Raw genomic sequence first — 24,910 nt, 5'->3', positions numbered from 1 at the left:
CGTTGCCCGGGAGACCAGGGCTGTTTACCAGCGGGACCGAGCCGGGCGCAGGCGGCGGATGGAGCGGAACGGCTAGGTGAGCGCGGCTGCCAGACCCCGAGGCCTGCCCTTGGCCTCTGCCGGGCCTGGAAGGGGCCGGGGGAAGCCAGTCCCCGAGCCCCTAGCACGTCACCCTTGAGGGCCTCCCCAGCCCCAGCCCCAGGGACGCGAACCCGGGGAGACAGGCGAGGGACCTGGAGAAAAGTCTGGTCCCGAGGCAAAGCAAGCCTGGTCAGAGCTCACCTTTACCAAAGGGACCTATGCAACCGCTGGGCCATGCCCTCCAGGCTGGGATGTAGCGATGGGGACACAGACCCAGGGAGAGAAAAGGACGTCCCAGTCTCTGGCAGGGCAGAGACCGGAACCAGATGGACCCTCCCCCAGTCCTGTGCTCTTTCACTGAAGTCAATTCTCACTTTCTAAATGCTCTTTCTCGCCCCTCCCCCAGATCTCTCCTCCACCCCTTAAGCCTGTTGCCTTCTAGGACGCTGGAACTTGGACATAATTGAGTTATCCCCACCACTTCCCTGCCCTTCTGTCTGTGGAATCATCCCTAATTCTGTTTCCAAACATTTGATCACTTGGTGGCTTGTGGTTCAGTGTGGCACTCTGCATAGGACAGTGTATTCTAATCACTAGTTTGGGGCAGAACTGGGAATGGTACCAGAGTTTTTTCATTCTCAGGCCAACCACCATCTCCTGTTGGTTCTTCAGAGCATTTTTATCCTGAAAGCCTAGTGGGGGTGTGGGTTGGGGGTGGGGAGTGGCAACGGATAGGATTAACTGATACAGTTTTAAAAGACCAATTCAAATGTATGTATCTTGGTATATACCAGCAGATGGTATGTAGGTGGTTATATTTTACTGCATATACTGTAGGCTTAGATTTGGGTTGTGAGTGAAATAGGGTGGTCTGACCCTGTGGTGGGTGGTGGGCACCCTTAGAAAGCAGGAGCCCTGCTTTAGCTTCCCCCATCCACATTTCCTTCTTTCCAGTTGATTTGGTGATGAATCTTAAGGAATGGGCACCTGCCCTTCTGGCAACTTCTTGGAAACAGTTGACAGTGTTTGCTTCCTGACTCCTAGCAGGACTCTGGGGCGCAGCTATTGTGTTTAAGTAAACAGGCCACTCGCCTATTCAGCTTGGCAGCTTAGTAGATGCCTACGCCTAGATCTTGTCAAATCAGTTTGTGGTTGAGCAGCTGCCAGGCCTAGAGGTGGTGAAATGAACTGAGCAGGGATAATGATGGCTGCTGCTAGGAGCCTTCCTGGACTGAGGGCGGCGGGCAGAGTTCGGGACCCGAGGTGTGAATATAAAGGCACAGTTGGCCCAGATCCCCAAACACCTGTTTCCCCCACTGCCCCATCCCTATGTGATGGATGCTGAGGAGAGCTGGTGTTCCCTCCGTGTAACAGATGGTCCCTGTGCTCGGGAGGAGGCAGTGGGTTATGAAAGCAGGTTGGATATAATGGTTTTACCTGAAGGAGGTGTTAGTCTCTAAATAACCATGAGTGGGCTCCTAGGAATTAGTCACAATTGAGGTTTTTCTCTGAGATAGCTCACAGTCATGTTATCTTATGACCAGGGTGTCTTGAATATGACACCCCCTGAACATGGATAATTATATAGAACCAAAAGGTATAGAAAGTGCATGCACATACTCAAGTTTTACTGTTAAAAATAATCCCACAGAGAGCCTGTGAGAACACATGACTCTCCTCATCAAAGTTGTTAAGGAAGAGGTTTCTAAGTTACCAAACTCACTGACAGCTAAACCTTCCTGAGGCATGTGTGGGTGTTGGAAGCCAAGCCTGTGATAATTCTGTAGAAGCTGTGGCAAATTAATAGCCATTCCACAAGTGGGGAGGGTGGGCCGAGAGGGGCGTGGGTTTGCCTGTGGAGCTTATCTTTGGCAGAACAGTTGGACAGTTATGACCTTCTCCTGCCATCTTGAATGAAAGTGCAGAGCTGCTAATTGCCAGAGAAAGACTTGAGAATGAGACTAAAGGGGGAAAAACACATTCTTCACAGTTGATCAGAAAATAGATGAAATTAACAAGGAGATGGACAGTCTTTTTTGATGCCAAAACTTTGCTAAGGAGAAGGCTCCTGAGCTACTAGCAGCCAGACTGGGTGTGAAAGACGAGGGAGAAGTGGAAAATGGGGAGTGGAGGGAGACTCAGGCTGTGAGTAGAATGCAGCCGACATAGAGGCTTTTAAAAGAGGGTAGCTTTGTCCCAGATTTTGAATTGAGCAGGACATCAGGAAGATGCAGGGATACTGTGTTTTGTTTGGTCCTGGTTTGAGTGGAGAGGAAGCAGATACTCCCTAAAATTAGGCAGCAGTGGTTACATGCACGGAATGGTAAGGTTAGAATACATACCTTGAGAGGATCAGATTATGTTGAAGATTTTGTGATGAAAGGAATGAATTTGCAGAAAGTACTCATTCTATGGGAAGTGAATTTGAGGTAAGTAAAATGTGGAATTAGAAGAGAAGTGATCAACTCAGGATTTTTTTTTTTTCACATGTTTTTGAGGCAACTGCATAGGTGGTAGCTCATTGCAATCCACCTCCCTGCATTTCTGTGCAGTGGACACAGCAGGCATGAGTTTCAGGACTCACCCAGCTGGTTGACTAGGAGTAGAATCACCGAGGACACAAGGGGAAAAGTTCTAGAGCAAAACAAGGAAGGCTTTTGAACTTAGCACACAGAAAGCACTAAACAGACAACCCAAAGCAAACAACAACAACAACAACAACAAAAACCCTTAACTAAACGCTTCCCGCCTTACCTACATTATTTCATGTTATTATCCTCATGTTACAGACAAAAAGGTGGATGTTCTGAGGTATTTAAGTAATACCTCTAAGATCATTTAGCTAATTTGATAGATGAGGAAAGTTTTGTGCCAGAAAGGTAGAGTGATTGCCCCTTGATCAGGTAGCTAGCCAGTGACAGAGAAGCTGAAATTGAACCCACACCTTGTGACACCCGGTCCTCTGTCCTTTGCTCCCAAATATGCTGTTTCTTGGGGATCATGAATCACTGGAAAGTCACCAGGAGGTCTTTAGAAGGCTAGGAGAGGCCAGGTTCACTTGTGAGCAGAAAAGTCAGGAGTCACAGTGGTGGTCAGGACTCAGAGGGAGGCAGGGAGCCCAACAAGATGTCTGCAATGTTTAGGGAAAGATGGAACTGGAGATTGGGAGGAGGAGGTGCTGGTAGTAGTGTTAGTGAAGTGGCCACCAAGATGGCAATGAAAGAGGAGGTGTTGTGGTTTAGCAATTTCGGGTCTGCACAGAGAAATGTTCACGCCTCCCACCATGCTTCAGTTCATTGCTTCTGGTGGATTTAACCAGCACTCACGTAGACTCTTGGTGGGAGATCCAGATACAGAGGCCCCAGGGTGCCTATCAGGTAGCTGGGAAGACAGAAGTCTGAACAGCTCGGGAGGCTGAGGCACAATAATTGCTTGAACCTGGGAGGCGGAGATTGCAATGAGCTGAGATCGTGCCACTGCATTGCAGCCTGAGTGATGGAGTGAGACTCTGTCTCAAAAAAAAAGAAAGAAAGAAGAAGAAAGAAGAAAGAAAGAAAGAAAGAGAGAGAGAGAGAGAGAGAGAGAAAGAAAGAAAGAAAGAAAGAAAGAAAGAAAGAAAGAAAGAAAGAAATGTGAGCAGCTAGCAGACATACAGAATGTGATGTGCTGGGCTCAGGAAGCAGCTTGTATGGGTACAGAGGACACAGGACTGGGTGTCACAAGACCTGGGTCCTATCTCCTGCTCTGCCACCAGCTGGCTGTGTGACCATCAGGAAATCACTCTACCTTTCTGGCTCACACATCTGTAGAATTAGCATATGCCCAGAGTTGCTATAGGACAGGGACCAACAAATGATGGCCCACAGCCCAAATCCGGCCTGTCACCTATTTTGTGTGGCTCATGAACTTAGAATAGCTTTCACATTTTAAAATCATTGAAGAAGAATCAAAAGAGCGTATTTTGTGACACATGAAAATTATCTGAAATTCAAATTTCAGAGTCCAAAAATGAAGTTTTATTGAAACACAGCAGGTTTTCTGGTTTTTACCAGAAACTTCCCCCCTCCTAAAAGAGTAAGAATGAGTCCCCCCACCTTAATCACACTCAGGTGCAATACTTTTTATTTTCTTGATAGCAGTTGTTACTCTTTGAAAATGCCTATTTACTTGTGGGTTTTAACCCCTGTCTTTCCTCACTATAATGATTTACATTGCAAGGACTTCGTTTCGCTGATGTCTCCCAAGTGCCTAAAATAAATGAATGCATGCGTGAATGAATACATTGCAGCTGGTGCCCCTTTCTAGATGCCAGAAATTTGTGCTTATTCTGGGCACTCAGGGAGGGAATGGCTTGGATCTAGGAGTCCCAGGAAGTTTAACCCACAGTCTCCTGTTTTTTTCCTGCTTCCTTAGGGGTCTGGAGAAGCAATGGCCACAGAAGCCCCTGTGAATATAGCACCACCTGAGTGTAGCCCTGTTGTCAGCACAGCAGTTGACGACCTCATTTGGCAGCCAAACTCACTAAATATGCACATGATAAGGCCCAAGTCCGCCAAGGGACGGACAAGACCGAGTCTGCAAAAATCCCAGGGCGCGGAGGTGTGCGCTCATCATATACCATCTCCGCCTCCAGCCATTCCCTATGAGTCGCCAAACAGCCAAAAACCAGGAGCCTGTGCACCCAAATCTCCAAACCAGGGAGCTTCTGATGAGATCCCTGAGCTGCTGCAGCAAGTTCCCATTGGAGCTTCCTCTTCTCTCAATAAGTATCCAGTCCTTCCTTCTATCAACAGAAAGAACCCGGAGGAGGAGGCTGTGGAAAGCGTCGCCAAAAAGGCCAGCTCACTGCAACTGAGCAGTATCCAGGCTCTTTACCAAGAGGAGACCTGCAGCATGAAGACAAGTGAACAAGATTCCAGAGCTCAAGCTTTTGCCATGGAGAGGAAATTCATTGTCCGAACCAAGAAACAGGGCTCTTCCAGGGCTGGAAACCTGGAGGAACCATCGGATCAAGAACCAAGGTTGCTGCTTGCTGTCAGATCACCAACAGGCCAAAGGTTTGTACGCCATTTCCGGCCAACTGATGATTTGCAAACCATTGTTGCTGTGGCCGAACAGAAAAACAAAACCTCCTACCGACACTGCAGCATTGAAACAATGGAGGTGCCCAGGAGGCGATTTTCTGACCTCACCAAATCTCTACAAGAGTGCCGAATCCCCCACAAGTCTGTGCTGGGCATCTCACTGGAAGATGGGGAAGGGTAGCCCTGGGTCTACAGCCACCCAGCTGAGGTCCTGGGTCTCTGAGCAAAGGAGGATGCTTGGGCATCGTGGCCTCCCAGGCAGCCTGTTTCAAGTGCCATGTGGACCTGGTGCAACTGGGAAGCGTGGGACTCTCGTTTCCACTGCGTGTCCTCTGAAGCAGTGAAATCTGTGCCTGCGCCAAATGCGCTGAGAAGGCTCCCTTCCAGCTGTTCCATTCTCTCCGCCATCAGCATAACTGGCAAGTTACCAAGGCTGTTCCTGAAACAGTGGTGATCACGACTTCTCCTTTCCAGAGTTTTGGGTCCTTCTAAACTAATGGTCCTTTTGGAACACCAGCTTGCCTTTACAGTGAACTCTGATTCTCTTGAAGCCAATGCTTTCCTTTCTGTATTTGATGCAGGATTAAACATTTCCCAGAGTGGATTCTAGTCTGGTAAATAACCAGGGTGTAGGAACTATCTAACTGGCATTTGTGTTTCTTGCAAGTATTTTAAAGAAACAGGCTGTTGACCCCGTCTTGGAAGTAGCCCTTGGCCATGCATGGTTAGTTTCTTAGGGATTTATTATTTGTATGAGGTGGCATCGAAGGGAAGAATGGGTTTTCTTCCCCCAAAACATCAGCTTTTCTAAAATAGTTCTAGAGCTTGAAAGTAAGTTGCTTCCATGAGCATGGATTACCCAGTAGCTACTTTTTAATAGAGACTGACTAGGTTTACAACTTCTGGTAGCTACTTTGTGGGCTGAATTCTTCCAAAACAGAAAAAGCCAGTGCAATCTGATTTCTTTTGCTTTTGTCAGTAATGGAATCTTTTGTTTTTAAAATGTACAAACCTCTATGTCTAAACGGGTTTGTACTGATGACTTCCTTGGCTTATCTGGGGTTGGAGCAGTTGTTTTATTCCCCAGTTTCAGTGTGTTGCCCACTTCAAACATGGAGTGTCCTTTGGAGCTGTGACAGAGGTGCCTGTTCTGACTTAGAACCTCTGGAGGAGGAGGGGTGTGCCTTGGTCTGGTGTTACTTTGCTGTGCCTGTACTGAAAGACCATGTGCCCCAAACATCTGGTTGGCCGGCATGAAGTACATCAGCCTGTCTTAGCCTGAGCTGCTTTGAAGACCATGGGGTCTTGTGCTTCCAACTTTGAAGTGATGATGTGGACGATTTGCCAATGTTCTCTTCTATTGCAAGTTCAGCCAGGCTCCATGACTCATCTGATCCCTTTTATGGCCAAATCATCCTTCAGAGTAGGGAACACTCAGACGTTCTGGGCATGTTGTTCCCCCAGAGCTTGGTCATCACGAAGCCCTGAGTTCTGGTGTGTGCCCCCGCCTCCTGGGTATACAGAGAGAAGGCAGGAATCAGGAGTTCCAGAAGCATATACATGTGGCTACCCCAGCAACAAGCGCATCCTGTGCTCAGATAAGGTGCATGGTTGGGAGTGTTTTTGTTGTGTACTGAGGCTTAGCAGTGGAGATGGGCGCCACTGCCATTTGCTCAGAATAAGGCTGGCCTTGTCCTAACTGTATCCCACACCACCACCCAGATCACTCTAGAATAGGTTATTTCTGAATGTTTTACAGAATTTCTTAATACCATCCTGGTTTGGTCAGCCATTCCTTTGATTGGAAAGGTCAGCTGGGGCCAGTGGTGCCTCGGGCAGGCCCACACAACTGGCCACCTCTTCCCGTTAATGACCACAGCAGAGGGAACTTGAGCCCAGAACCTAAAAGTACAGGAATTTCACTTCCCACCAGGACTCGGGCATGTAACTCTACGTCTGATCTAGGAGGCTGGGGGAAGAGCCTCCCATAAAATCACACCTACTCTGTGGTAAGAATAAAATGCCACCCACCTGGGACTTGGTAATTTCTCCAGACAGGAAAGCTTTAGAAAACTTGAGTGAAATGGAGCAAGCTTAAAGGAGTTAGAATCTTCTACACTTAGGATTTGCTGCTGCTGCTGGTGAGCTTAGAATTTTGGGGTTGGGAAAAAGTGGAAGGTATAAGCATAGAAATATTTTAGGATATGTGAATAAAGCTAGACTCAAACCATCATAATAAACTTTTTTTTTTTGGACGAAAGATGATGTTACTAACAATAAAAACCAACTTGTGTGAAACTGAGTCAGTGGAGAAGTGCATCTCGTATTTTAACCTAAGACTTCACCTCCCACACACGACTGGACAGAGGGGTGTGTTAGCCTGATCTTCAGTTTTCTCATTGGGAAAGCACTTGTTCCACTGTTAGAACCATGTCCTCCTCCCTGGACACTTCCGATGCCCACTGCAGAAGCTCCGGGGCTCCTGTTCTCAGCTTCTGTCACAGCACTTAGCTTGTCTGGGTAAGAGTCACCTGAATTTTTCCTAAACATCATTCCAAGTACTCTGATTTTGAGGGTTGGCAAGAACAAACTAAATCAGCATTCAGAGTTCCTGATGGCTCCTCATGTGGCACTGCAGCTGAGGCCCCCTGTCCTCAATGGGCTCAACTGGCCTAGCACACTCCCCTTGGTGGCTTTGGGTGGGTCAGCCTTGCCCCATTTGGGGTCACAGACCTCAGTTATTCATTTAACCAATGGTCATTGAGGGCTTACCCGGTGCCACACTTCAAGACAAGCATGGGTGTCCTGGCAAGAAAGTGTTGGCAAGAAAATACGAACCCACCATTGAACTCTCAACTCAAACCTTACTGAAGTCAGTGGCTACAGCTTTATGTGCAAAGGACCCCAGAGTGAGGATCCCACATTGTTATTACTGGGTCTTCTCCCCACCTTCTGGAGATGCTAAGAAAACCCTTCCCCACCTTTCCTAGTGATGGAGTAGGAACTTTGCATAGGACAAACCTTCACGATAGGTTACTCCCGTATATTCCCGATAAAGTCCAATAGGTAAATTAGTCTTGGCAGCAGAAGGAACAGCAGGAGAAGTAAGTGATTCATCATCTAGAATTCAGAAAATTTGCACCAACAGATGGCAGGTGGTTATAACACAACAGTTCTTGCCCTGAGAGTATCTGGGGACCCAGCCAACAGCCGTCAAGCCAGGGCAGTCCTGTGGAAGAGATGGCTTGTGAACATGACTGTGGACCCAGAGTCACCCCAGAGCTCCCATATAAAATGCTTCACAGGCAGAGAAACTGAGAGCAGCCTTGGGGCATTCATTCCAATTAATAACCTTAAAGACTACAGCCAGATCCACCCGCGTTACAAAAGCAGGCATTCGAGGAACTAAACTTTACTTTTGTTCATGCTCTTATCTGCCATTTTAAATGGGTTTCTAATGTCAAATAAAGCCACTCTGCCTCTTGGGACAAAGATGTTTATCTTCACATAGTTTTTAAAATAAAGTCCTCATAATAAGTTCGGATGAAAGAGCCTTTTACATGGTAAGAGGATCTACTTTTCTACCTTTTAAATGGAATAATGAAGACAGCTATATTATTTTGCTTTAGCATTAGTTTAGAAGTCATTCTGAGAATTAAGCAGGAATATCTGTTTTCTTCGTCCATTAAGGCAGCACCCCACAATGAAGTTGAAAGTTCACGAGCCTATTGACTCTCATCCAGAAACCAGAACCAACCAAACCCCACCATGTAACAGAGAAGACCCGAGGTCACTTCGGAGGAGTTAGCAATCAAAGGAGAACAGACTTTTGGTGACTCAGTTACCAACACACAAGACAGCAACTCATAAAACTAAAATTGGGTGTTTTATTTTTTGTCTACACGGGTGGCGTGCCACTTTCCTTTCCTGATTAGGGAAGCTTCTCCCAGCCCTTTCTGACGTTCATCTGTGTGCCTTTACATTCAAACAGTTTAGGAAGCAGCAGCCCTCCTAACAGTCGACGCGGAAGCACAAATCTCTGGAGGTATTTTTGGACACACTTAAATCCTATCCCAAGAGGCTGAACGACTGTGGTGACAAATGCCCACGGGTAAAACTGAGCAAGCCTCATTCAGACTGTCCTGCTCAGAGATGCCCTCTGGCTGCCATGTTGAGGGTCTGGGGTGGAAGATGGAAGACTAAGCGCTGGAGATATGAAGGTGACCCAGCGAGAGGTGATGGTGGCTCGGGCCAGGGTGGTAGCCAGGGATGTCATGAGAGATGGACAGATTCTGGACATATAATCCATTTTCTTAAGGAAAAAAAAAAGGAGAATCGTTTGACAAGTTGGAATTTACCCAAGTGGACTTAGCTTGACCAATATCGCCAACATGGATTGTTTCTGCAAAAACAAACAAGCAAAGAAACACCACAGCAGCAAAGCACATGGCAGGCAGGGGAAGACACTGACCAGCAGGAACATTCACATCAAGGAAATGCATGAGTGTTTTTGGACAAAGTGTACAGAGAAAATCAAAGCTATTCATTGTTTTAATTAAGAGATAAAACTAAGATCACTGTTTCACTTAATGTTTAGATATAAGTTAAAAGTATCATCTAACTCTGGGGTAGGATATGATTGCTGACCAAGGTTACTTAATAAGAAATCCCTTGTTCTAGTTAAATACATTGTTTATCTCTGTCTCCTGTCCTTCATCCCTCCCTTTTTTGCCACCCTTCCCTCCGTTTATTCCAATCCAGCCGCTGACTGGCGATGCATTTCTTCTTGGGAGGGCAAACAAAGCCATCATTCTGGGGCTTAAATAATAAAGCTCCTAGGTTCATAGTTTTCATGCCCACCTCGTGTTTATATGAGGGGATCTGTGCAGTGGGGCCTTGGTCCTTGGTCCCTTTTGTGACTGGCTAAGAGCTGCGTCTCTCTGACATTTGTTCTCTTTGATGGGAGATGTAGGTGTCCTGGGTCTACTCTGGCTGGTGAGCACCTCCAGCAGACAGCCTGAGTCTGCTCTAGCTTTAGCCACTGTTAACAAGAATCACCAGCCACCTGCAGATCAACCCTGGGAGAATGGTGGGGGCTCCCACCCTGCCAGCTGGGACGTATTGTCTGGAAACTGCTGCCCCCCCACCCCACCACCTGCATACAATACTGGGATCCTGACGATACCAGCCTAGACCAGACATAAGCATACTAGGTCCTGAAGACTCTGGATCTGGACTCTTGGCCACTCCGTAGAGGATTTCCCCAGCCCAGGCTGGACCTCAGTTCGCAGTTTTCCTTCCTTTTTTTTTTTTTTTTGAGATGGAGTCTCGCTCTGTCGCCCAGGCTGGAGTGCAGTGGCCGGATCTCAGCTCACTGCAAGCTCCGCCTCCTGGGTTTACGCCATTCTCCTGCCTCAGCCTCCCAAGTAGCTGGGACTACAGGCGCCTGCCAACTCGCCCGGCTAGTTTTTTGTATTTTTTAGTAGAGACGGGGTTTCACCGTGTTCCTTCCTTTTTTTTTTTTTCCTTTTTTTTTTGAGACTGAGTCTCACTCTGTCACCCAGGCTGGAGGGCAGTGGCGGGATCTCGGCTCACTGCAACCTCAGCCTCCTGGGTTCAAGTGATTCTCCCACCTCAGCCTCCTGAGTAGCTGGGACTACATCCGCGCACCACCATGCCCAGCTAATTTTTTTGTATTTTAGTACAGATGGGGTCTCACCATATTGTTCAGGGTGGTCTCAAACTCCTGAGCTCAGGCAATCGACCCACCTCAGCCTCCCAAAGTGCTAGGATTACAGGCTTGAGCCACTGTGCCCAGCGCTCTTTTCCTTTTTAATGGAGTTCCCAGCAGGCCATCATCTGATTCAAATCATCTGTAACACATTTATTCAGTAAATATATATTAAGCACCTAGATGGCACATATCAGGCTCATCAGTGAACAGAACAGGCCAAAACTCCCTCCTCCCATATACTAACGGGAGGAGACAGAAAGTGAATATACATAATTCACATAGAATGGAAGAAGAGGATACATGCCACGGAAAAGAGAAAGTAAGGCGCGGTGGCTCATGCCAGTAATCCCAGCACTTTGGGAGGCCAAAGCGGTCAGATCACGAGGTCAGGAGTTCAAGACCAGCCTGACCAACATGGTGAAACCCCGTCTCTACTAAAAATACAAAAATTAGCCGGGCGTGGTGGGGGGCACTTGTAATCCCAACTACTTAGGTGGCTGAGACAAGAGAATCTCTTGAATCTCGGCAGTGAGCCGAGATCATACCACTGCACTCTAGCCTTGGTGACAAAGCAACACTCTGTCTCAAAGAAAAAAAAAAGAAAAAAAGAAAGTAGAGCAGGCTATGGAGATCTGGAGGGCATGGGCAGGGCAGGGGATTGGCAGAGGATGAGATCTGACACAGATGGTCAAGGAACACCCAGGTGAAGAATCAGAAGGAAACAAGGTTGTTGGCCTGTAGATAGGTGGGAGAAGAGTGCTCCTGGATGAGGGGGCACAAAGGTCCTCAGGAGACAGCATGTCTAGCCTGTTAGAGGAAGGACCAGCAGTGGGTGTGGCTGGAGCCAGGTGGGTAGAGCAGTCAGAGATGGGGACAGGAGACACGCAGTGTCACTCTGGGTCAGATGCAGAGCCATCGCAGGCAGCTGAGCAGAGGAGTGGTGCCTGATGGATGTCTTCAAATCCGCTCTTGGCTGCCAAGTTGAGATTAGGCAAAAGCAGAAGACAGAAGACCAAGTAGAAGCTATTAGCATAATCTAAGTGACAGATGATGACCAGAGCGGTCCCTACGGTGTCATGAGAAGTGGTCAGCTTCTGGGTATAGAATCTATTTATTTTTTAAAAAGTAATAATTTTATTGTAAATGTAGCATTGAAGTAAATGCTAACTCATAACGTATATCATCATTATACATTATTTTTCCAGACACAAAAGGCTCATTCTTACAGAAGCTATTATATTCTTCCCCCAAAATAAAAACACATGCTTTTTTTGAAAAATGGAAAGCTTGGGAGATATAGAGAAGATTAAAGAGGAAAATAAAAATCATCCATAATCCTTTTGGTCAGAGATAACTGTTGTTAATATTTTGCGTATTTTTTCATTCTTAATGACTAAATTTATGTTGCACATTACTTTCTTGCCAGTAGGCACACATGCATATTTTTAACATTTGTAATCTTAGCAAACACAGTTAAATATTCTTTCTCCAAATATCTACAACCTTCATAATTATTTTAAGACTGAGTAATACTTCAACATGTTGATGTACCATAATTTATTAAACTATTTTCCCTTTATGGAAGGAACATCTATATGGCTCCAATTTTTTTTATGCTGAAATCTTCATTTAGTTAGCTTTTGCATCTTTTGAATTCTTTCTTTAGGACAAATGTCCAGGAATAGGATTGGTAGGTCAAATTATATGAAAAAGTTTTATGGATTTCGCTTTGCTTTTCAGCACATTATATAGCAAAGCACGTAACAACTTCATTGTAGCATCTTCGGTTTTGTTGTTACTGCTTTTTAAAATTTTCCCTAATTTTGTTGATTGAAAATGGAAACTAAACTTCAAAAACTTTCCATGCTGCTGATTACTATTAAGTATTAATATTTCCCATGCCTCTCAACACACTTTTAATAGTAAAGTGAAAACACGGAGGCACAGTTACTTTGTTGTCATAATCCAGACACTCTAGTCCAATTAATGCCAAGGAAAGTAGGACTGCTGGGGGCTGAGAGAGAAATGTCTTTGTTCTTACTCTTCATATTTACATGAAGCATTACACCTCTCAAAATATGTACGATCTTGAACATGATCTTGAAAATGCATGCAAGATTTTAATGAATCAAATCTTATTTAAATACATATCTTTTCACTGAGTCAACAAACGGAACATGTACATGCAACAGACATGGGACATGACCATGACCATGAACCAGACTGGTCTCTGCTCTCAAGGAACTTCCAATCTAGTGGGAAGAGCCATGTGAATTTAAAATGGGCATATATGGTAAGAATGATACTAGCTTTTTATCTCACTTGTCCATAGTCAAGTGAGATATTGACTAGCACAACAGTGGCAGGAAATAGTCCTCTTCATCTACAGTAAACGGTCTCTGGAAGGATGTCTGATTGCTTGACTTCACAGCAGCCTGGTCAGAGCCTTTAGCATTCAGTCTGAGGACTAGTGCTACCAAGCCATGGGTTTCTAATGTCTTTTAATTTGGACTTAAAAAAAAAAAAAAAAGAGTGTGGAGGAGGTGTGAGAGGCAGGTTGAGGCAAAGGCCAGTCTGGGAGCACAGGAAATCAGTTCACTCTGCAGAGAGCGTTTGTCCCCATTGCTGTTGAGGAGACATTCCTGGGCCTTACTGAAAATGCGCTTGCACTTGGTCCTGTCTGTGCAGGCTACACTACCCTGCTCAGATCATTCCCCACCAGGCCTGCTAGCCAAGGCATCTGGCATCAACCTGTCTAGAGTCCTCAGTCCCGTCCTCCAGGAAGTCCAAGGTGTGAGTCACAGACACCTGCCCAAGAGAGAAACTGACATGTACATTCACAGTCCACGGAAGAGGTTGTCCCTTCACATTCAGGCAGAGGAGATGGAAGACAGGAAACGGGGGCGTGGCTGGTAGACAAAGGCCAGGAGGCAAGCATTAGGGGAAATGCAGAAAGTCACCAGCAAATCCCAGACAGCACTCTTTCTACAGATTGGGATGGGCAACCCCCACTCAGTGTAGCCAGAAACGCCTCCCAGATGGCTTTTGAATTCTAAGATTGTCCAATAGGCAAAAATAGAATAATGGATTTTTAAAAGGGGGCCTCCACATCCCAAAGCCTCTGGAACTTTTCAAAAAGATCTGCCCCAGATCGACTGAATTACTGTCTCTGGAGCTGGATTATGGGAACCACTCTTTTAGAAACTCCCCAGGGAATGCTAAGGCTCAGCTGGGCTAAGAACTTCTGGGCTGGATGAGGTCCCTTCCAACACCTATGGTCTGTGACTCTCCAGGGCTGTCTTGTTCTCGTATCTTTGCTCAGGCTTCCTCTCCCCTGACCCCAGCACCGCTTGTCAGGAGGCCACCTTTCCGTGTCAGCTTCAGCCCTGATTTCCCTGAAGCCTTGGCCAGAAGAGACCTCTCCCTCCCTTGAGTTTTTCCAGCTCATTATCTCCCTCAAGACTTTTTATAAAACACTCCGATGTGGCGTAGAAAGAACAGGGGATTCGGATTCAAGTGTTCCATGCTTTTCGTCTGGGTGGGTCATTGCTTCTCCCAGCCTCCATCTTCCCCCCCAGAAATGGAAACAAGTGCTCTGAGAGGAGTGGTTGTGAAGAATCGGATGAAATAACGTGCATGGAGAATGCTTTGACACCTGTATGAATAGGTAAAAATGCTCATTTTTATTTTAGCAACTACGCATCTTCTATCTCTTTATTTGCTCCACAGACACTTGCTGAGTGCCTGCTTTGTGCCAAGCACTGGGGATACAAAAAGAAAGATGTGCCCACTGCCTTCCAGGAGCTCCCAGCCCAGTGCAGGGAGCCAGAGAGGTACACAGAAAGCTATCATATCTATCACGAGATTAGCACAATTGTCAATTTTCTTTTTTTTTTTTTTTTTTTAGAGACGGAGTCTCGCTCTGTCACCCGGGCTGAAGTGCAGTGGCCGGATCTCAGCTCACTGCAAGCTCCGCCTCCCGGGTTCACGCCATTCTCCTGCCTTAGCCTCCCAAGTAGCTGGGACTCCATGCGGCCGCCACCTCGCCCGGCTAGTTTTTTGTATTTTTTAGTAGAGACGGGGTTTCACCATGTTAGCCAGGATGGTCTTGATCTCCTGACCTCGTGATCCGCCCGTCTCGGCCTCCCAAAGTGCTGGGATTACAGGCTTGAGCCACTGCGCCCGGCCGTCAATTTTCTTTACCGATGCACTCCCAGTGCCTAAAACAGTGCCTGGCACAGGGTAGTTGCTCAGTGAGTGTGGAATGATGAATCAATTCAAGGGTGTTATGGAGTCACAGACTGAGGATGGGGGAGGCCTCTGGAAAGTTACATGGGAGCTGAGAGTCCAAGGGCTGAGTAGGAAAGAACCAGTGCACATCTGGCCTCTTCCACAAGGCTTCAAGGCCCTGCAAGATCAGCTTGTGGCTAATTCATTGCTGTGCCTCTTGGTGCCTAGCAGTGGGCACTGTCCTTAATAGGTGTCAACCTCTCAGAAATGAAACTGTTCAAGATCCTGATTTAAAAAACAAAAAGCAACTCGGCATCATAGGCACAAAACTTACTTAGGTCATTTGAGTCACCCAAGCCCTTCAGCCAGTTCACAGTGACGTGTCTCACATTGATGCCATCCCCAAAGAGCCTGGCATGATTTCCAAAGTTCCTTGCAGTGCTCTATGTAGAGCTGGCAAACACAGATTAATTCAGCCCATCTGCTTTGGTCCTCACCCACATATTTCAGAGCAGGTTTCTCATTACCTTAATCAAGATAATATATTCTTTGCAGCAAGGGACCATGAAGACAGGTAGGGTCCTGTTTTCTAAATAGTTCACATTTCCACAAGAACGAAAGCCCAGCCTACAAGTGAGACAGTGTCACATAAGCAATCAGATACTCGAATGGCCCCTGCTGGAGTCCCTTTCAGGGACCACACTTCTGAAGGAAAACACTGTAGCCTGAGTTCCAAGTCTAGATCTGAGGCAGAGCTGTAATTCTGAGGACACTGGGTGAATACGTTTTGGGAAATATTAAATTTCGAAATAACGTGCATGGAGAATGCTTTGACACCTGTAAAAACAGGTGCAAATGCTCATTTTTATTATAGCAACTACCCACCTTCTATTGTCATTTCTCTGTTTGCTCCACAGACACTTGCTGAGCGCCTGCTCAGTGCTGAGCACTGGGGATACGAAAAGAGAGATGTGCCCTCTGCCCTCCAGGAGCTCCCAGCCTTGAGCACACCCCTGGTGCATTGGTTTGGGGCCTTTGGAATGCAACGGAAAGGTACATTATCTAAGAGGAAGAGGAATCTCCAGATTCCTAGATGTATCTTCTCTAAGCCAGTGCTGCTGACTTAACCTCAACTACTGGAGGACAACCTGAGCCACAAAAAGTCATTTAAGTTTCAAGGGCAAAAAGAGCTCTTTCTGTAGCATGATGGGTGGTAAAGTGCATGCTGCCCAGGCCCAGATGACTATGAGCTCTTGTCCTTGGGTATATCCAAGAAGAGAAATGGAGCCCTGTAACCAGGATGGCTTATACATTCCCTGTGTGGAGACAGAGACTGGGCGACCTCTCAGGACCCTTTCAGTTCTATAACTCCACAGCCCACTAGGGTTGGGGTCTTCATGGCCTGTAACTGGAGATTTTGCTAAAAGCCAGTACTATGCAAAGTTGTGAGTGCAAACAGTCTTCTTTATGCAAAATGCTCAGATCTGAGATTCAACAATTGCTATCCAGCCCTCTGACCCAGCCAGTAGCCAGCCTGCAGGGGACTATGTTTCTGAAGCATTTACACCGGGGGCCAGGTGAACAAGGAGACTCACAGCCTCCCTGAGCTCCAGAAGCTCCGGCATTTAGAGAACATCTTCCCTTATTTGATGCTTAACCTGTGCCTAAACTGACACACTTTATGTCAGGATAGGGTGGTTGGGCAAGTGGGTGTGTGTAGAGGTTGCTGTACAAGTCAAATGACATTTTCTCTGCCTGAAGGAGATCACAGAATTAGGAAATGTTGAGTTCAAAATTCCTACAGAATAATCTGCCTGCTGCACCAGCGTGTCATTTCCCCATTCTCCTTCCCTTTCTCCAACTACTGTTCAGTCTGTACCCCATTAACCTGCCTTGGCTTTTCTTCATTTTTTTATGATTACCTGAAATTACCTTATTTGTTGACTTTTTTATTTATCAGCTATTTCCCCAACCCCAATATAAGGTTCATGAGAGCAGGGGCCTTGCCTGTCTGTGCTCCAGGCACCCAGTGCCTGGCTGGTAAGCACATATTGAATAATAAATGAACGTCCCATGAACTCAAGAGCACACCCCTCGTGCATTGGTTTGGGGCCTTTGGAAAATGGCAACCTAAAGGTACATTATCTAAGAGGAAGAGGAATCTCCAGATTCTTAGATGTATCTTCTCTAAGCCAGTGCTGCTGACTTAACCTCAACTACTGGAGGACAACCTGAGCCAAAAAAGTCATTTAGGTTTCAAGGGCAAAAAGAGCTCTTTCTGTAGCATGATAGATGGTGAGGGGCAAGCTCCGCAGGCCCAGATCACCAGGGCTCAGTTCCAAGTCTCCCAAGTACCCATCATCCCACCTTAGGCAGTTAGTTAGCCTCTCTGTGCCTTAGTTCCCGGTATTGAAAACATGGGCTGTTAGTGTACTTACCTCCCAGGGTTGTGGGAATTAAACGCGTGGATACACATGAAGCTCTCAGCATCCAACACGGCACCTGGAGAGCATCATTGTCACCATCCTTGCCAATCACTTTGTAAGGTAGGGACTTGCCTCCATTTTAAAAACAGTGAGGTCAAGAACATGGGTGGACATGCTTGCAGTGTGCTCAAATGTAACCTTAAAGTAAAAGGAGTAGCCCTGAGCAGGGCGTCAAATGACTGGTGGGCTACCAAGGGCTCCCTGTCCACTGCCAATATAGCCCTGCTATGGCCCTGCCTCATTGGTCAGCTTTCACCCTCTCCCCACGTGCTTCTTCTTGGTCCCTCTCTCGCAGCCAGGCCATTTGGTCACTCTACAGCGCTACCTGGCATACCTCCTAGAGAGCTTACTACCTTTCACTGCCCCCCAAGGAAATGCACCACAATGCCCCCCACCTCTGCTGGCCCAGACATAAGTTCAAATCTGTGGAACCCCTTGCCATGAAGGGTCTGGTCAGTATGTAGAGCTTTCCTCAGGCAGTAGAAAGAAGAGGGAGATGGCCTATGTTTTGCCCAAGGCCTCACTCTCTCTTTGCCAAAGCTGCACTGTCCAGACAGTGGAAGTGCCCAGACAACTTCCTACGTGGCCACCTGGGGTGCCGTTTCTTCGGTGGAACCTGGGGTGAATTTCTAGCTAAAACAAGGAAGGGATGAGGAGAATGGAATGAACTTGTTTTTGGTGTCTACTAAAAACTTCACAGACTCTCATTTGATCTTCAAATCAAATGAGATCAAACGTCTTACCTCCATTCTACAGAGGAGGAAATGGGACTCAGAGAGGAAGAGCAATTTGGCCAAGGTGGCACAGCCGTTGAGCAGAGGGCTGGGATTCAGATGCAGGGTCTGTAATGGTGAAGCCCTACTCCGTGACTGCGGCAGGACAGAGGAGGCAAAGGGGTGAGGAGGGGCATTTAGAATCTGGGGGGCAAGAGGGAGGGGCACCAGGATCAGTCAGCCCATCTGTGCAAGAAAAATCGGCAGGTGGTTCTGAAATACTTTGACCCCCCCAACCCAAGATGACAGCCCCTGCTACAGAGTTCAGAGGACAGTTCAAGTCCAGTCCCTAGTGCTTTGGCATTTTGTTATTACAAAAATGAGGAGGTGATTAAATGGTGTTCACCATCCTTTAATCATCAATGACACAAGTTTCATGCCTAGGACAATTTCTGGTGTAAATGTTCACACTGTGCCTTTGAAGGAGGCTGAAAGAGACCACATATGGCAAGTCTCAAAGAGTGTTATCCAAGGCCAGGCTACATTGTTCTGCAATACCCAAGCCCCATGCAGAAAGTGGCAGTGGGGTCGGCAAGGGCGGCCGCCTCTCGAATAGCAGGAAACATATTGGGCGAGCAGAAGGTTCCTTCACAAAAGAGTGTGTGAAGGCAGAAATGGGAAGTAACCATAGCAGACACTCCCCAGGGCCCCTTTCAGAGCTGGGGTGCAACTGAGTCTGAGGAGGTAACAGAAGATGGAGAAGAGAAACTCCCCAATCCCCACCTCCTGCCCATCAGACTGGTTTTTATTTCTTAGGCTACAGACAAAAAAGAAATTCCTTTACCTAATTCAAGCACTGTGTCTTACCCATCAAGTCAGACTTTTAGAAAATTGCTGAAAACCCTGGCATTGCATACAAAGGGCACTTCATTCAACAAACACCTAATGTCTGTTATACATCACGTTCTAGGCGAGGCCTCGGGGACTGAGACCTGCCCTGGAAGAGGTCATTGTCTACAAGGGAGGCACAAGAGTTTTACCTGGTGTGTGAGGGTGCCCTATCAGGTAGCCACAGGAAGGTCCTTGCTGGAAGAAGTCAGCAAAGGCCACACAAACGGGCCACCCTGCCTGATTCCTGATCAGTGAAACACGAGCTTGCCAGGCAGACAAGGTAGTAGGGAAGGGCTTTCCAGGCAGGGGAAAGGGCATGTCCTGAGCTTGGAATGAGAAAGGGCCTGTCTCCCAACACGTGGCAAGTTCAGAGTGGCTAGTGCCAATGCTTCCAGAGAGATAGTTAGGGAACGGGATCGCAAAGGGCCCTGAAGACCACACCAGGATGTATGGATTTGACCTGTAGGCAAAGGAGAGCCAGTGGTGATTTTAACCCAGGGCTGTATCAGGGCCCAAATCAGAAGCTCATCTTAGAGGGCACTCTGTGGTGGCTGTATGCAGGCAAGCCGAGGGTGAGACCAACTGGAGGCATGGAGGTCTGTTTGGAGGCCTATGCTGAGGCTGGTGCAGTGTAAGCAGGGTCTTGCTGCAAGGCACCAGGCAGTGAACAAGGCTCTTGATAAAGGACAGCCTGGAGCCCTTTTATTTGTGACCACACTGCTGTCTTCACATAACCCAGACCACCAACATACCCTGGAGGGCTGCTGTCAGTGCCTGACCAGCACCCATGGACATGCAGTCTGGGCTCCTTCCAACACTTCCTCCAACACTGTCATTGTCACTGTCACTTTCACAGCCTGGCCTGTGACAGGTACACCCAAGAGCAGATGAGACCTTCTGCAGTGGCCAAGGCCACCAGTTCTCCTTGACTTCTGCCTCTATTTCCCCTTTCACACAAAGGGACACTGTCCTCCCTCAATAATGATATTTTTAAATAACATAAGGCAGCAAATACCCCCAAACGTTTGCTGTGTGTCAGGCACTGAAGCATAAGCTTTTTGTGGATTCTCTTTTGTTGTGATTGTTTGTTTTGTTTTGTTTTGTTTTGTTTGAGACAGGGTCTCACTATGTTGACCAGTCTGGCCTTGAACTCCTGGGCTCAAGGGGTCCTCCCACCTTAGCCTCCCAGGTAGCTGGGATTACAGGCATGCACTACTGTGCCTAGCTTTTTACGTTTTTTTAATGAATTCTGGTTTTCTTTTGCTTTAAACATACGTAGGCAGGCTTAAGTTTATCTCATCCTCACAGTGGAACCTAAGAATTGCTGTTTATAGTGTTTAACAAGTAAGAACAACACATGCTGTTCAGTAAAGGGTAGGTGAAGCTGTACACATATTACATTTTTTAAAGAACTTTTTTTTTTTTTTTGAGATAAGGTCTTGCTCTGCTACCCAGGCTGGAGTGCAGTGGCAAGACCAGAGCTCACTGCAGCCTCAAACTCCCAGGCCCAAGTAATCCTCCTGCCTCTCAACCTCCAAAGTAGCTGGGACTACAGGTGTGCACCACTGTACCTGGTGGATTCTCTCTCTCTCTCTCTTTTTTTTTCTCTTTTTTCTTTCTTTCTTTTTTTTTTTTTGAGACGGAGTCTTGTTCTGCTGCCCAGGTTGGAGTGCAGTGGTGTGATTTCAGCTCACTGCAACCTCTGCCTCCTGGGTTCAAGCAATTCTCCTGCCTCAGCCTCCTGAGTAGCTGGGATTACAAGCATAGGACACCATGCCTGGCTAATTTTTTTTTTTTTTTTTTTTTTTTTTTTTATTTTTAATAGAGACGGGGCTTCACCATGTAGGCCAGGCTGGTCTCGGAACTCCTGATCTCAGGCGATCTGCCTGCCTTAGCCTCCCAAAGTGCTAAGATTCCAGGCTTGAGCCACTGCGCCCAGTCTGGATTCTCTCTTTTAACCACACAACAATCCTAATGGTGGCTCTAGAAGAGTAAGCAATACCTACAATGATAGAAGGGTCCTTGAAAGGAAGGGAGAGCCACTGAAAATCATCCGAACCCTGAAATCACAAACCAGCTGCTTCTTGACAACGGAGTACACCATGTAGAGAAGCCTCTTCCTTCTCACCACCCTCCTCCCTCCACATCCCACCAGAAATCTGGGGCTTTTCTTCTTTAAGTCCTCTGGTGAATGCTCTTTGTCAATTAGAAATGTCTGCTGAATATTTACCACATAAAAAAAAAAATCTTCATTAATTGATGAGGTGGGTTTTCTTTGAGGATGTTCATTTCTCCCCAACCTGGGAAATGGCTCTGACATTTAATGAGGTGGTCTGTGGCTTTCATGGCATGCTCATTAATTACACAATTCCTGGCTTAAAAGACATTAAACTCCTACAGCTGCACAATGAATTCCTTTGCCCCTAACATTTACCCCTCTATAATGAGGCTCTAGAGAGTACCCTGAAAGCCATTTCATGCCAAGTATCGGGTTGGTGCAAAAGTAATCTCAGTTTTTAATCATTGAAAAGTGATGGCAAAAACCGCGATTACTTTTGGGCCAACCTACTATTTACTGCATGGAACGCTATTTGGGGAGTTGAGGGCAGTGTGAGCTGCAGCTGGTCCAATTGGTTAGAAATGCGTCAAAGCAGGATTCTACTGTGATTCACTTAGGATGATAACTCAGCTGGCAGTGTGAAGCAAGACCAGAAGGGTTCTAGACAATTGCTTCTGCAAACGTTCTCATGTACCATTTTAAGAAATGCTATATTTCTTAAAATGACTAGCTGTCAGCAGGTGCTTTTCATGGATGAAGGTTTACACTGCTAAGTTAAGGATGACAGTTATTTGCTCTTTTATGAAAAGGCCAGCAAACCGGCCTGGGCAACATAGTGGGACTCTGTCTCTACAAAAAATAATAATAATAAAAATTAGCTGAGTGTGATAGCACACACCTGTAGTCCCAGCTACTCAAGAGGCTGAGGTGGGAGGATCGCTTGAGCTTGGGAGCTCAAGGCTGCAGTGAACCATGATTGCCTCACTGCATTCCAGCCTGGCTGACAGGGTGAGACCCTGAATCCAAAAGAAAAGAAAAGGCTAGCAGAAAGTTTAGCCATCGTTAGGGCCATATGTCAAAGAGATGTCCCATGCAGTGCCTGAGAAGGTGAGGATCTAGGGGTTTGGTCAGTACTCACCCATAATCCAGAGGCCAAAGTGCCAAAGTATGCCAGCAGGGAATGCAACCTCAGGAGAAAGACGCACTGGAGTGAGGTCAGAGAGCAGACAGCAGAGCCTCTGAAGCCCTTCGAAATGGCAACTCTCGCTTCCCTAGGGAGTCACAGATATTTAGAAGATGCAGTTTCTCCTCTGGTCTTCTTGCAGCAGAATCAGGGACCACCCAGGAAGATGCCTGTCAGGGTTCTGTGGCTTGGGCCTTCCAGGGAAGGTGGTATCCAGTAGGCCACATGCCGATACCAAGCAATGTGGTGGCCCAACTTCCCTTGAGTTATTACTAAATCCAAGTATTTCCTAGAATAAGGTTAACAGCTAGATGCCAGAAATATGTTTTCTCTAGTACAGCTGTCCTGTCTGAGCAGGGTTCTCTCAGAAGACCACCTAATCACACTATTGCATGGGGAAAAGACTCCTGGCCTCCATACTAGGAGATCTTACTCCAGCCTTGACTGCCATGTACAAGATTTAGCCTTTCTTGGCCAGGTGTGGCTCACGCCTGTTATCCCAGCACTTTGGGAGGCCGAGGTGGGAGGATTGCTCTAGGTCAGGAGTTCAAGACCAGCCTGGGCAACATAGAAAGACCTCATCTCTATTTTTTTTTTTAAAAAAAAGCTTTAGCCTCTTTGAACCTTATCCAACATGCAAAGATTTTAACACCTGCCCTGCCTGCTTTCCAAAACTGTTCTGAGGAACAGAGAGAGAAGAAACACGGAAACGCTTTGTAAACTCAAAGGTCCTGTGCCCACGCCAAGTTAGGAGGTTAAATGTCACAGTGGCTCATATGGACCTGAGCCTCTAGACCAAGATCTGAACCCCAAAGTCTCCTGTTTCTGCTGACCAAATCCCTTCCAGAATAGTCCTTAAAGCCTGGACATTGACCTTAATTTCAGGTTCCCTAGACACTCATGTAAAACGTCAAATCTTTACAAGTACTCTAGATGCCGACAGTTGTGTATTCTTAAAAAATAAACAAACAAGAAAGAATCAAATACTTCCATGCCAAAAAATATCCAGTGTCTACCAAAACGTGGACATACAACTCCTGCACACTATCTGGAACCCAGACCTGGTCCATAAAGCAAGAACTGGCCTCGTCTGTCACGATCCTCAGCCAGAAGGTCAAAGTTAGAAAGGCCTCTGAGCCACTTTCTTTTGGAGGAAGGTGGACGCCAAGACCAGCTATCTTAGAAACCAAGGTGAGGTGCAGGGTGACCAGGTGGCCATCCTCCCAAATATAGAAAACAAAACAACTCATTCCCTAAATTCCACTTCCAGAAGGATTCGCATTTTGCACTTGTGAAACGATTTCCTGGCTGAGAGCTGACCTACATTGCCGTCCCTGCCCACACTGGTAATTGTTTACCACAGGGTGCCTGTTCTTTGGCCACTGTCCTTACTCTGGTATTCAGCCTGTTAATTGGTTTCCAGTGGTTCTGCTGCACCAACTGTACTGAATCCCTCCCTGGGATCTGTCCACTGCTTCCTTGGGCATGCTTAAGGGGACAGATACCCCCAAAGGCACCACAGTGACCCCAAAGAGGCATTCCACCCTCAAAAGCCATCTTCAAAGAAGAGGGTCACTTAAAACTGTCCTTGAAAAATGTTCGTGACCACATAAAAACGGAGAAGGGGGTACAAGGGGAATAAGAGGGGAAAGCAGGCAGGTGAACCTGATGGAGATGTGTTCTCTCTTCTTTCTTTCTTAAGGCCAAAGAATGAGCAAAGTGGAAAAGAATCGTGGGGTCAGAGAGAGGAGTTGACTCGAACGTTCCACTGAAGGAGAGGCAGGAGAGCTCTAGTCTCTTGGCTGAGAAGCCTAAGAGTCTATATAGTACAAGCCAAAGAGTCTACAGTACAGGAGTCTATAGGGCCACGGATCAAAGAGCCCCTAGCGGGTCACAATTGAGAGCCCTTCCCTGTGACCAGGTCTGATCTTTTCATTCTCCAGATGAGGAGATTGGATCAGAGAGGGAGTGACTTAGCCTCCACTCTGAGTGGAAGTGTCTAGACTAGCTCCTCAGACTTCCTGACTCCCAAGCCTTTCTGCTCATTGGACAAATGTTATTTATACCTTCCCCTCTAGAGCTCCATATAAGCACAGCTTTCTCATTTGTTTTTGTTTTCATTTGTTTTTTGAGGCAGGGTCTCTGTCACTCAGCTGGGGTGCAGTGGTGTGATAATGGCTCATTGCAGCTTCAACCTCCTTGGTTCAAGGGATCCTCTCGCCTCAGCCTCCTGAGTAGCTGGGACTACAGGTGCACACCACCACGCCTGGCTTAATTTTTTTTTTTTTTTTTTTTTTTTTTTTGGTAGAAGCAGGTCTCCCTATGTTGTCCAGGCTGGTCTCGAACTCCTAAGCTCAAGTGATCCTCCCACCTTGATCTCCCAAAGTGCTGGGATTACAGGTGTGAGCTACCACACCTGGCCTGTCCATTTTATTTGCAGCTGTCTCCC

The 24,910-nt window shown here is 46.8% G+C and overlaps 1 protein-coding gene across 1 annotated transcript; it reads left to right on the top strand.

The window, feature by feature from the left end:
- Window position 1: 1 nt before the first annotated feature.
- On the top strand, window positions 2-10,012 carry UBXN10 (UBX domain protein 10). The gene is made up of 2 exons (XM_033228010.1): window positions 2-76; window positions 4,495-10,012. Exon 2 carries the CDS (start codon window positions 4,510-4,512, stop codon window positions 5,344-5,346), a length of 837 nt encoding a protein of 278 aa, XP_033083901.1. The 5' UTR covers window positions 2-76; window positions 4,495-4,509; the 3' UTR covers window positions 5,347-10,012.
- The last annotated feature ends 14,898 nt before the right edge of the window (window positions 10,013-24,910 follow it).

The sequence above is a fragment of the Trachypithecus francoisi genome, unplaced genomic scaffold, assembly GCF_009764315.1.
Source record: "Trachypithecus francoisi isolate TF-2019V2 unplaced genomic scaffold, Tfra_2.0 Lachesis_group12, whole genome shotgun sequence".
Classification (NCBI taxonomy): Eukaryota; Metazoa; Chordata; class Mammalia; order Primates; family Cercopithecidae; genus Trachypithecus; species Trachypithecus francoisi.
This window is presented reverse-complemented; position numbering and strand designations above follow the sequence as displayed.

Bases quoted from the DNA above. Each gene is read 5' to 3' on its own strand.
- UBXN10 (XM_033228010.1), top strand. From the start codon at position 4,510: ATGGCCACAGAAGCCCCTGTGAATATAGCACCACCTGAGTGTAGCCCT.